At 41.8% G+C, this 13,976-nt stretch overlaps 1 protein-coding gene across 2 annotated transcripts in view; it reads right to left on the reverse strand.

The window, feature by feature from the left end:
* Positions 1-13,976, reverse strand: part of LOC125012653 (netrin receptor UNC5C-like) — a 185,698-nt gene that overhangs the window by 24,959 nt on the left and 146,763 nt on the right. The window contains exons 7-9 of one of the 2 annotated variants that reach the window (XM_047592727.1): positions 13,804-13,968; positions 9,707-9,763; positions 379-570 (exon numbers count right to left, since the gene is read on the reverse strand). In XM_047592727.1, the coding sequence (XP_047448683.1) occupies positions 379-570; positions 9,707-9,763; positions 13,804-13,968 (414 nt within the window). The remainder of the gene's footprint in view (positions 1-378; positions 571-9,706; positions 9,764-13,803; positions 13,969-13,976) is intronic. The other variant, XM_047592728.1, reaches the window with a different exon arrangement.

The following is a 13,976-nucleotide window of genomic DNA, read 5'->3' on the forward strand; positions in this document are numbered from 1 at the left end:
AGAGTGTGGTCAAAAGTGGCTCAGACCAGCCTCCAAATATTCTTGGTGGATCTCGGGTGGGTTCATGTCTGTGGTTTAAACTGGCCAGTAGTCAATGGGTGACCCAGGATCTGAACTTAAGACTGATTTCATACAGTCACCATTGTGTTGGCTGTGGCTGTTGTGTTGAACATGAAAACATGAAAAGTTTAATGGCAAAGCCCCCATCTCACTGCCATTAAATACAAGTTGAAAGGTGCCGCACCTCCTTTATTATAGTTGGCGGCTTTTTAGTATTGTACGTAGAGGCCTCACTCAGGTATTCTTTAGAGATTAGAAGAGACCATTTTACATTAAAAATTGACAAAAGGAGAATTCTGAAGTTATAACACGCATTACCTGATCTGGCTGTTTTGATATTAACAGACTGGAAGCCTCCATTCAGCGCAGACGTGTCGATGATGTCCGAGTCAAAGTCACGGTGCGTCTTGCGGTAGACAAAGAGTGCCACGATGACTGAGATGAACAGGCACATAATCACCGCGATGACGATGCCCACGTACAGCGCCACGTCATCCGTACTTGGGGCAGCTGCAGGGGACACAAAGAGAAAGAGAGACACAGTGTGTTTACATGCACAGATTAATCGAGCTATGCTTGAAATTGGACTTTCTGAATGCGGTCCTCTTCCCAGTTTACATGCAATGGAGAAAATCGAATAACTGACGGCAACATGTCCTCCTCCTCCACACTAGGTGGCGATATGTGTCTTGTCAGCGGGTTAATACCATGTTAAAATGGCCCCTTTTCCGGTTGACCTATTAGGTTACAGTTTTTTTAATCTCTTACGTAATGTGCGAGCTACCTATGGTGCAGATAAGATGTGTGCATGGTGTTTCCAGTCACACTATCTGGGCGTCTTGATAGAATTTTAGTCAGAGTAATGTGTTCACATGCACTTCAGTCCAGTTGAAGTCCGATTAAGGCAATAATTTGTTTTTTTTGTTTTGTTTTGTTTTTTCACATGCATGTAAATGTACTGACAGTGTCAGACCAGTATTGCTACAGAACACAAGAGTGAACAATAAAGAAAAAAAAGTTTCTATTTCAACCCGGTTTCACCTCAAATCAGCATTTAGACTCAAAGCACAATCTCCATTTGGTCAAATTATACTTTCAGCAAGTCCTCCAGTTTATGCAATACGATAATTTGTCTAGACAGAGAAAGAGTCCCCTTTGAAAAAATAAATAAATGTATGGGCTGTTAATTATTTTACGAGGGTCTTAACACCTTTTTTTAAATATGGCTGAGACTTTAATGGTGTTTCAGCAAGAACAACGGAGGAGGTGTCATTCATGATGCATATTTTAAAGCGGGAGAAAAGGAGTGAGACTTTAAGTGGCGGGTTATTCGGATGGTAAAAGGTATGAGCCACACTCACGGATAAAGAAGAGAAGTAATGAGAAATGGATGAAAGGGGACAAGTTAAGAGCAGCGGGGATAAAAACAAGGAAGTAATAGGAGGGAAAGGCAATCTGTGGAGAGGGATCTAGATAAGAGGACACAAAGGCAGAGGAGGAGCGAACAGATGTGAATTGGGAATAAAGGCTAGGATACGGGATGGCGGATAAGATTGGCGGGGAGTGGAGTGGGAATAACAGAAAAATAGGGAAACATTAAAAAAAAGCTTATACAAAGAGATTAATAAATCAGGGAAGATCAGAAATAAGGAGAGGAATAATTCAGGAGAGGTGACAATAGCAAAGAAAAAATAACAAAGGTAAAAGCAGAAAAAATTCACTTCAACTTCTAAGCAGCACAACAAACATGGCACCATATTCAATAGGAAAGTGCCTGTGATGTATCTCGTCCTCTCTAGTTAGTGGGTGGGGGATTTGTCTGCAGCTATTAAGAAGACAGAGAAGTATAGGAATATTTTTTTTTAATCCACCCTTAAAGTTGAGAGCCAGATAACAAGCTTTTAGCTACAAGGATTTGCTTAAGGATTTGCCGATGTCGCATCAGAACAAGTTCAGAAAGCATGAACTCGATTATACAAGCTTTTTTTTTTTTTTTTTACTTTGAAGAGGCGAGCAAACGTTCATGCTCACACGTGCCTTAAACGCACACTGTCACAGAAGAGAGGGAACAAGTGATGTTGGTGTCCGTTGCTCATTAACCACTTGGGGGAGCTATGAACCACTTTTAGTGTCTCTGGGGAGCTGAACATCTGAGGGTCGTGCTTACCCCTCAGCTTCTATAAGACAAGTTGGGCCTGAGATGAACCAAATCTCTGGAGACACTTTGTCCTATGAGTAGAAACATTGCGAAGGTTTGAAAATTTCACAGTCAGACCACGTGGAGATGTAGTATGTATTGCTCTAAACCAGTGGCTTAAACTACAGTGTGCAGTACAGCACACAATAAATACACAAAAAATATTAATATATGTATATTCATCACAACTGTTCAGAAAGTAAGAAATAGACATAACATAGTATGTGTTTTCACGTGGTGCATTTAAAGCATGAGACTGAGACAGTAACTCAACCACAGGTTAAATTTTTAGTCAATACAGCCGTCAGTCATCCATCCTCAGGTGCATCAGCAATATTTTAATTATTAATTTTGACATTTCTATCCAAGTAAATATTATTTATGAACAGTATTTTGCTAGTTCAAATGTGATCACCTGTGTTTCTTCGTGTTACATGACAGTAAAATGTATTGTTGGGTGTTAGGTGTCATAATGTGGTGGAAGGGTATTTGCTGCTCTGGTTAACTGACACTTCCCACTTTTAAATCTTTTGAAAAATGCGCCTGAAAACAGCGCGTCACCAGTAGTTCTGTGATTTTCACCTTTTTTATGTTGTTCTCGTTGTGTTATTGGTTGTTTGTCTTTGTTTTTCTGTGCCTTCAACCAATCAACATAGTTTTTGGTCATTTTTCTGTTTTCGTGCTGCTTTTACTTAGTTTTTCTTGACTTTTCATGTTTGGCTGTGGTGTTGGTCGTGGAGTTCGGCGGAGAAGGAGGTTCAGGTTGGCGGTGCTGTCTGTACTCATGGGGAACAGGAGGTCTTTGGCAGCAAAATGGATGGGACGGTGTTTGCTTGATGGGATCCAGAGGGAGCGTGTCGTGAGAAGTGCTTTGTGTTTTGAGGAGACCTGGGGACCACAGTGTGATTGTGCCCAGTTTCAGGAGGTGTTGGAATTTACATCTCTCCCTCAGAGGACAAGGAAACACCATGAGACATGATCCATACCACTGTTGCTATGCAACTGACCAAACAACCAGATCACCTTGGACACTGTTTTGCCAACTGCTTTTGTACATTTGTTCATAATACTAATTCTGTAAATTGCTTGATTACACGGTTGATTTTATTTTAATCTAATCTTATTTTATCTTGCTTTTTACTTGTGGGTTTTTAAGAAAGTTTCTTGTATGTGCTAAGCTACTGTGACCAAGTCATTTCCCTCATGGATCATTAAGGTCTGTCTAAGTTGTCTACAACTTCAGTGTCCTTACGTCCCTTTAGAGTTGTCTTGCTTACCCAAACATTAGTAGATTAACTTGTCCCAAAAAATACAGAATTCTCGCTGACAACCCCAGATCTGTGCTAACAAAAATGTTTATGACAATGTCGGTGTTTGTGGTAGCAGTTCAGATTGCTGCCAAATATCTGTTCATCAGATTTAACTTTATGAAGTTGCCTACTTCCTTCAGATGCTGTTTGTCAAAAATTCCCTGATGTGCCAACTACACTCCCGCGCATATTTGCCCTGTGATCAAGGTCCTTGTATTTGCCAAAGGGGAGCAGAATTAGATAATCCTCTTAAGTACCAGCTCCCTGATCTTAATTATGATCATCACCACTCTCATCTATTTAGGGATGTTTTGTTATCCTGTTCCTACTTTAACTTGAAGGTCTCTGACTTCAGAGCATATTGGATGTCAGGAAGCTATAAAAGTATCATTTTAAACTTTTTTCCTATTTTCCTTTAAGAGTGCTTTGGGGCACTTTGGCTAAGTTAACTTGGCATTCTCAAAATGCGTGTGTGTCTGTGTACTGACTCCAACTTGCTTTATACCAGTGGGCTTAAAAAGCCTTTCTTCACTATCTATCAGTTTATGTCCCATCTCTCTTAGATGTTTCTCTCCTTCCATAAGTCACACCTCTCTCCCTGTCTCTCTCCAACTTCCTCTGTCTCCGTCTGTTTGATTTGTAGATGAATGAAACAACATGTCCCATTAGAGCCTCGACTTTCTTGAGTAACCTACATACAATTGTTGGATACCAACAATTTTTTTTTTTTTTTTTAATATTCTCTTTTCCCTTTTTCTTTTGGCTCTTTGTCTGACCCAAATTTCCTTTCTTTGCTTCCACCTACATCACAAGTACACTAGCACTTCTAATTAGAAATAGTGCAGCAACACTAATCTACAAGGTCACGTATTATTTGTAATTATTACTTCATACTGCTATCCTGCTGCACTAATAATGTAGATCTGAATCTGTATGCAGTCGTGTTGAAATCTGCTATTACCTTTACGAGTCTAACAGAACACTTTTTTAAAACGCTCGATTTTATGATCTGAACTCAATAACGGTGACAATGACACTTTTAGAACTGAGAAACTCCAAATCGCACTAGTCTACGGGAGCTTCTCTTGAATGCCGAAGCCGCTTTCCTGCGCTCCGTATGTTTCTGCTTCTTTAGTTGTCCAATTCCATTGTCCTTCTGAATAAAAAGCAAAGAGCCGCTTAGTTTGAAAACTGCCTATTCTTTCATTCTGATGTTCTTTTACTGCCTGACAGTCTTGCATAATAGGCTCGCTTTCTGGCAAGATGGAGACTGTAAAAGGGACTGAACGTGGGTGTGCACTTTTGACCAAACCCAGATGAATGACTAATGTATGTGGATCTTTGAAGCCAGACTGACAAAATCAGCAGTGATCTAATGAGGAGGGAGCACAGTTAAGGTAGGTACAGATAGGTATACGCCTGTGTTCATTTTTATGAGCACTCATGCGAGCAGCGACACAATGAATGCACGGATGGTCATGCGCACGTACGTCCACGTTAACTTTTTTCAAGCAACTCGAATATCTCCTGAATTTTTCTTCCCTTGGACCCTGACACGCGGCTTCATGTAGGAAGCACTCACCAGGAAGGCCGACTAAATTGGATTTAGATTAAAAATATGTGCCTTTCAGTGGACGCACCAAGAAGGAACTGAATAAAGAATAAATCACTCGAGAAGAGAGAAAGAAACGTTCGAACATCCCGTCTGCGGTGTTCCAGCGAGGGCTACCTGACAGCTCTCTATAGGAGGAAAAATGTCCTGTACTAAAGGTCACAACACACACACACGCACTTGTATGGCTACCTTTGTGAGCACATTCACTGCCATAATGCATTCCCTAGCTACTTACCATAACCATCGCAACTACGTGTCTAACCCTAACCATCGCCCTAAACCTAACCGTAACCTAATTGCACCCTAAAGCTTTAGGGTTTAGAGTTTTAACCCTCTAACAATCTTGTAAAGAAGTGAGTACCAGCCAAAATGTCCTCACTCCAATGGTGTAAAACTCAAACTGGTTCAAGATGTGTATAAACATCTTCATATTGTATCATGAAAACACTGAAGTATACACTTTTAGTTCTAGTAGGGTAAGGGTTAGGGTTAGTGTGTACTTGCATGGTTGCTATTAATTGCATAGTTTGAGAGAACTGCACATTTAGAATTAATAATTTAGATGTCGAACTCTACCCGAAAACAGTACAACATATGTAATGTAATAGTTTGAACATTTACTTAACATGGCAATAATGAACAGGTTTGCACAACAGTATTACCTTATTAGAGCAAGACTGAACATATGTTTGTGTGTTTTTGGCGGGGTAAAATTTTTTATTCATTTATTTTTTTGCCAGTGTCACTGTGTGCGTGCGTGGGTGTGTGGACTGGCTGACCTCACTGTGTGTCATATATAAAGAGTATAATACCACATGGCACAGAGGAATCAGCAACATTCAGTGTGTGTGTGTGTGTGTCAGCATACGCGACTGCCTATGTGTGTGTTTACATGTGCAAAAACCTGGAGGCTTGCGAATTAGCTAGCGGAACAGAAGTCCCGGCTCGCCCCTCTGTCAGCATGGATCACTGTGTATTGATTGGCTGGGCTTTTTGTCATTCTCTGAGCCTGTCCAATCTGCCAGAGAGGGAGGCGGGGAGGGGCAAGGATAACTCAGATTAGCTCGTCTCTATCTTCTCTGTGATCTGCATCCAAAGCAGAGCTGTGGACAATCACTACTTGAAACTCATTCAGCTGCCTTTTTGATCTTGCTTGGCACGGGAACATGCAAACACCACCCGCACTGCACTCCTGGCACACTCGTCCGCTCTAAGTAACTGTCAATGGTGAAAGGAAGAGAGAACACTAACAGTCAGTGACTATGTTTATCTTCTGTACCAGGACTGGAAAAAAAAAGATGATTAAAATAATGCAATGGAATCACTAAAGCCAGAAGGTATAATTCTATGACTGCACCCAACTCTCTATACAAATATATTGGCTCTTGAGCGCTGTATACGAGCCCTGTAATACAATATAATAGCAGCTATTTATTGAACGGACTGAATGTAAGTCATTAAGTGCAACTTTCTTTATCCAGCTGAAAGGAACATTATGGCCTCAGTGTCTGCTGGCTACAAATATGAATCCCAAACTTTTATCAGTGACTGTGCACACAAATCTAGAGCTCAGGCTCCCACCCTCCTCATCCCCTCAAGCTGAGCTCGTCTTTAACTGACACAAACGGCTGTATCAACAAAATGGAACATAGTGCGACTCAAATGCATAACGAAGCAATGATAACTGTAATACTTTTTTGGTAATTTCCTGTTTGGGCCTGAGGGGCCGAGGAAGCCTTTGCACGTTAACTAACATGTGACAACACCATCTCCACTTTTGGAGCATTTGACAGTTTGACTACAATGGTGCACAGGCCTTGTTCTTGTCAATGTGAGTTTCAAACAGTGAGAGGATTGTAACTAACTCAGGTAAATGGCAAAAGAATGTTGTTAGGGCTTTGGGTTGAGGGGAGGGGTCTCTGTGGGTCAGGCTTGTTCCAGTGCATCCCACAGATACTTGATCACTTTGGGATCTAGTGAATTTAGAGGCCAGGTCAACACCTCGTGTTCAGGCTGCATCCTGCTGGGGATGTGTCACTGCTATGGGGTGGGAGTGCCTGGCCTGGTGTAGGTGGGTGAGTGACATCCACAGGAATGCCAGGTCCAAATGTTACCCAACAGAACAAGATTTGTCACGAGATGGTAAATGCTATTCACTTCACACTTCACAGCGTTATGCCAGATCAATGGAGCTGGAGTCTATGTTACTTGTAATAGAGCATTCAGTCTCATTCAGGGCTGAACAATTAATTGATTTCCAATTGGAATCTTGAATTGAAAAGATGGCAATTATCAGATCTTATAGTCTGCAATAAATTGTGCCACTTATCTGAGCCATATATTTTTTTGTTTATACTCAATTGCAGAAATTGCTGTAATAAATGCATGTTGGAAGCAATTTATACCGAATCCTTAAATCCTCACCGTTGCATGACAGTATACACCAGTCAGCCACACCATTTAAGCCACTGACATGTTAGGTAAATGTCACTGATCATGGGGACTCAATGTGATATTTGGCTGGGAAACCTTCTCTCTGGACATTGTTGTCCATCACGTACACCCCACAATGCCGACAGCAGTGACCCATGGCAGGGGCCACCCCCTGCAGAACATTGCACCCTGCTAAACCTCAAAAAAAAAAAACAACTGCAGGGCGCCTTAAGGAACATGACAAAAGATCAAGGTATTGACGATGCCTCCCAATGTGATGTGCCAGAAAATGGAGGCCCGGAGGCCCTGCCTTGCAAACCACAGGACCGAAAGATTCCACTGTCAACATCACAGCACCAGACACCAAAGACCAGCTTGAGAGTCCCACGTCAGGGCTCAAAGGGTTGGACCTGCTTCAGTACAAACTGAAAATCTATTACATGGCAAATGTATGAATCAAAGATTTAAACACATCAAATAGCAATATCTAATCTGATATTTCCCAAAATGGGTTTCATAATAAATATGTAAATAGGAACTGGTTTATTCAGTCACACACACACACACACAAAAAAAAATGAAATATGTGTTATTACTGTTATCATACTCTAGGAAAACAGGATCAGCTTGGTGATTAGTAGGATCCAAAGCCACTCATGGAACCTCCCAATGCTCGTGTTGCCGACTGCATTTTGGAACGCTAGAAATGGAGTGACAATCTGCTAAATGCGCTATGGCTGTTCCTGTCTCATCCGCAGCTCCCTCTCTATCTTTATCTATCCGGGACTAGTTATCTTGCAAAGCACACTGTACAATGAAACTGCTTCAGTAGACCCCAAATGAGAGTCATTAGAACACATAACAGATGCTCATAGATTGCTTCAAAGATAAATTGAGAGCTCTAGCAACGAGAGAAGTAAAAGCACAGTAATAGATGGCAGAGGTCCTTCATGCACTTTTCAATTTCTGTCTTCTACACAGCTTATAGTAAATTTCTCTCTTTATGTCAGTAACACCGGACGACACAGAAAGAAAGGGAAGGCAGAAGAGACTTAATATATCCTTTGAATCCTATACTGTCGCCCATTTTTATTACTCATCCTGTATTACCAGGTGATTTCTCTGTAAATTATCCTCGGAAGAAAGTAGGTAAAAACTAGGGGGCAGACTCAAAATTCGTACTTGGCCAGCAGTGAGTTCTAGGGGACCAAATAAGCTTGTAAACACAAAGTAACTGTTCAGAACGGAGGCAAATTGCCTTCTCTGGCAATGATTCAGAGCTGGCTGGCGACTCTCCAAAATGTCCACAGCTGCAACTAACTCACAAATTGTGAATCAAGTGAACTGGTGCTGAATCGATTGACTGTTATCAGGCAGGAAGAAAGAAAAAATCAAGTTAATTAAAGGAATCTATCAACATTGTGGTGCGGCCATTTCCAAGGGATGACTCTGGGATTCTGCAATACATTTCAAATCAAGGGAGACACCTGTCGGCATTTGATATGTATGTTATGTGAAACAAATTAAATATAAGGAAATTTACATAACAGAAGGGACATGCAATGTAGTAAACTGATTGATTACTGACCTTTGACTTATGATTTCTGTTTTATTGCTATGCTATGTTACAGCAATGAAGGAGGGTTTCATTCTTGTCTTATGATCTTGTTCTCTTGACCTCATCAAGTACTTATGAAAAACAGAATAGTCTCATGCAATACACTCGTCCCTATAAACATAAATTTCAATCAGTACATGAAATCATCAACTACATGATGGTGATGCAAGTTGGTACAAAGCCATAAATTGTGTTTTTTTTTTGTCCACCACAAGTGAATGCCAGCATAACTCTTGATGATGTTGACTTTCAGTGCATCTGTCTAAATACCCTACGTTTGATTAGTAATCCCCTCGATCTACCCTAAATCTCTCTCCTCTAAAGCCGTTTACAGCTAATGAACTGGCTTTAATCGCCAATGTGCTACGTTTAACTGAAACTCTAGAAAATTGTTAACAGCTGGACGGGCATGACATCCCACACAGACTAAGACAAAAGGAGAATGAATGATGAAACACAAACCGTCAACTTACATGGAATTCCCAAATCAGGCTTTTCTTTGGGCTCAGTGGACTTCTGAAACAATGAACCTTGGGGGACAGGAAAAGAAAGGGATGGTGGGATGGGTGGAGGAAGGGAAAGGAAAACACAAATTAAACAAATAGGTCAAATAAAATGGGGTAAACATGACAGGACACAGACCTCGACATGCAAGTATTTGTGTCTCTCCTGCCTTTCTGCTATTCTGAGTTAAGTATAGTTGTGCTCCAATTAGTAGTTATGACACACACACAAAAAAAAAAAAAAATCTGAGAAAATCATTTCAGTAAGGCAGTTGCTGCTGTGTCATGCTGAGTGGTCCACTTAGTCGTGGCAGACAGAAGGTCTATGACACAGATAAACTGCCGATGTACTGATGTATAATTGAAGTGCTGGTGTATAATTGATAAAGGCAACACAGCAACATGGTGCGCTTAAAAGCTTCATGCCAGACCAGCTGAGCGTTGAAGACTCACTAATTCAGCACTTACGTACAAAAAAAAAAACCTGGCAAGGTTAAGTGGGGTGATGTACCCATGTAGCCGTACAGTAATATTTGTACAGATGACAAGAATAACGTGGCTTTTCTGTTTAACTATGCAGGCAGCTGAGCTTCTATGCTTATGAATTTTAAGGTAATTTCTTTGGCGAGGTTAATGGCATGCTTTGGCACTTTTTAGACTTCGTAACTGACTGCGTTTTATATAACTGCATCTAGCAAATGTAACAGCGACGAATGAGTCAGTGGTGATAGCAGGGGGCAACTTTCCATGACGAAAATGAAACAATCTTTAATTACAATGCAATTGTTCAAACAAACAATAGTAATGGGAATGCGGTGGCGGCAGCAAAATGAAGCACAAATATTCGAATAAGAGCCAACATAAGCGCGATGGAAAAGAACAGATAGCGTCGATGATGAGGACAAAGTGTTGAAGCAAAGGAGCTCGGCTAACATGCTGTGCAGGAAATAAAATGACAAAGTGGCCACGATGAGAAGGAACAAAGGGGGAAGAGTAGTGCTTTCAGTGGGGAGATGGGTTGTTTGATGCCGCGCCGTACCTGCTGCTACTGCTGCTCGTTCTGTACAATCCGAGCACACACACAACCGCAATTCAGCGCTCTATCCCAACACTAACGTTAGCCTATATAACCAGCTGCATCTCCGGTGATTACTGTGGTTTCGGAGACGGTGCGGCAGATTAGACGTGCTCTGGGGGTACGTCTGTGGAGCCGGCGCATTCGCGCACGTGCGTACACATACATAGCAGCCGGTGAGGGAAATGTCACGCTCTCAAGGATGCCGCTGTCGAGCTTTGATTGAATCTGTTCCAAGAATCCTGATCAATGTGTCAGAAAAATGTCAACAGTACAAAATATACTGTGTACAACATCAGAAATAACTCTTTGAGAAACCCCCGGAAGACTGCAACACACACACTGATATAACCCTCAGATAAACACTTTACAACACAAAGAGAGAAAGTCAATCCATGCACCGCAGAGGAGAGGTCAAACTGATTTCTGCCGCTCATGGTTTAACAGGACGTCTTTAGAGAAGAAGGCGGCAAGAGACAGTGGATGGTGGATGAGAGGAGTGGAGGTGGTGTTGGTGCGGAGAGAAAGCAGAGAAGAGGTAGAGTAGAGCGAAGTGCTTTTGAACGCAAAGTCAATTACAGAGCGCCATCTAAAACATTAACTGCCTCACTACACCGACAGTGTTGGTTTCTGAAGTTTCATTCAAAAACCCTGAAACCTTAAAAAACAGCAGCTAAGCACCACCATACCAATGAACAGTCCACACTCCAAACAGATAAACCAAGTAGATGAATAGTACATGGCTCGCTTCATGCTTTTCAAATACACTGTAAATATTCCCTGACAGCTCTACACACACCAGTACATGAAGTATACAGAGGCATGCACGGCTCATGCGTTAAAACTACAGGAAACAGTTGACACATTAGTGCTGTCATAAAAACCATGTGCGTGCAGTCATTTTAAAGACAGAAAAATCAATCCCGGGAAATAAGTCTGAATCTATGCCTCTCTGGGTTTTATTCCAGATTCTGTTGCCGTAACTCACAAGCCGCAGGGAATCCTTTTAGATGGTACCAGAGATGCGGTATATGATACATAGTGTTAGAAGTGGAGATGGCTGTATGTACAGTAAGTCCTATCAATAGTGGGCCTACGGCAAAGCGTTTTAAAGAAGTGCATCATATTATTCCATTACTCATGACAGACACTGTCCATTAAATCATCACTGCTATCCCTCGTGGCTGCACAGAGAAGCCTCTCACTCAGGTAACAGCTCACTTGGCTTGAGGCTTTTCGCCTGCATTTTGTTTTATTTATTTATTTTAACAGAGCCAGAAAATTCCATTAAAAGGTATAAAGTACAAAATTTCACCATTAATTAAAATCACGAGACTGAGCAGACAACAATGTATTTTCAAAATAACATGGATTTCAATACAAGTCCATGTATTGTAGCCATCATCTAGCACACAAATTAACATTTCCATATGGCACAGCTAAACGACTTATGTGGCTACCCAATGAGACTATAAAAGTGCCCTAGCCAATGAGAGGTTATGGACAACCATGCATCCGCACTCCTTTCAGACTGTAAGTAACATGAGTAAAACCTCTTTCAGTCAGACTCGGACATGGGTTGGGCATGGCCCAGCTTGCTAAACTGGGGTCATTTTCTGGAGCGGGATAGAAGTCACGGGTACCATTATTCCCATTATTTAAAGGTCCAGTTTGAATAATTTGGCGGCCCCTACAGGTGGGGGTGCAGATGGAGTGTCCCAGAGAACCTACAGTGGCCAACACATCAACGTAATAACATCGCTAGAGCCAGTGTTTGGTTTGCATGTCCTGGGTTACTGTAGAAACTTGGCGTGACAATGTGGCACACTCTGTGGAAGAGGACAGGCTGTCTGTGCGGACACAAAGGGCTCATTCTAAGAAAAGGAAAACCCTGCAATTCTTCTTCAATTTTCCAGTGATTATACACTAATGAAAACATAATGATGGCACATATTCAATTCCTTCCAACAGACGTTCCTAAAATGACACACAGAAGTTTAAACCTAATTTGTGATGACAGGCTGAAACATATGGGAGAGGACAACAGAGGGGAATGAGGGACAGACTGAGAAGAGAGAGACGTTTTCCAGACAATACGCACAGAGAGAAAGGGAACACTGGAAGCTGATTTTTTTTTTTTTACCATAACTGTTGTGAACTGTCCATTTTCAGACTGACCCTAAGACTGTCCATGTCCATGTCATCGTCTGTCCACTGTATCTGTATTGTATCGCCGGTTTCTTCTAGTACATCTTTCAAGACAAACAGCAGGATCTCTGTGTGGCTGCCATGTTGTGTGGAGGACTAATGAGAACATTGTCCCTCTCTCCCTCTTTCAACGTCACACACTCATCTGGAGTAACAAGCGCTATTCCAACAAATATAATTGCCTCCACCTAGAAAGACTCCGCTGCTGCACCATCGTGACTCAGCCTACATTTTCCATGCAGAGTTGAGATTGAGTGACGTCAGAAATCAGTAATCTGTGGGTGGAGTCTGGTTGATTGTTCAACATCATCCTCTATAATTACTGTTTTTGGTCTTCAGTGATGGACGGGAAAGTGGCGAGAGTAATGACATTTGGAACCCGTCCCATAAATCCTCCATACTGCGCACGCAAAAAGAAACTGGAAGGCTGAGTAAGATCAAATCGCTTTTAAAAGGAACAAAAGGGAAAGAGGGTCAGGAGGGGTTATGGAGAAGCCATAAAACCAGAGGCATTAAAAAGAAGAAAAGTTGACAATAAGAATAGGGGACTAAATGTAAAGGACTGTTGAGGGACAGGGGAAGGGACGAGTGAAAGGAAAACTATACACATGCAGACAAAAGGTTAAAAAAGATGGCAAAGCTATGTTTTTATTCAAATCTGATATGACATCTCCCTCTCCCTCGCACACTATGATGTATCCAAGCATACAGTGCTCAAAATTGAACCGTAGGTGTAAAATGTTGCATGTAGTGTCCATGCAGTGACTCTTTTCAGTCTACTTACTCTGCATACATAGTCCGTCGGTACAGTTCTGGGACTGGAGCACGTGTCCCTCGCAGTCCTTTCCGCCGTTCTTTGGGGCCGGGTTGTTGCACTCTCTCCTCCTCCACTGCGTGCACTCTGTCCCACAAGCAGACCACTTACTCCAGTCTGTCCACACGCCATCCACTAGAGGG

This window comes from Mugil cephalus, chromosome 8, assembly GCF_022458985.1.
Source record: "Mugil cephalus isolate CIBA_MC_2020 chromosome 8, CIBA_Mcephalus_1.1, whole genome shotgun sequence".
NCBI lineage: Eukaryota > Metazoa > Chordata > Actinopteri > Mugiliformes > Mugilidae > Mugil > Mugil cephalus.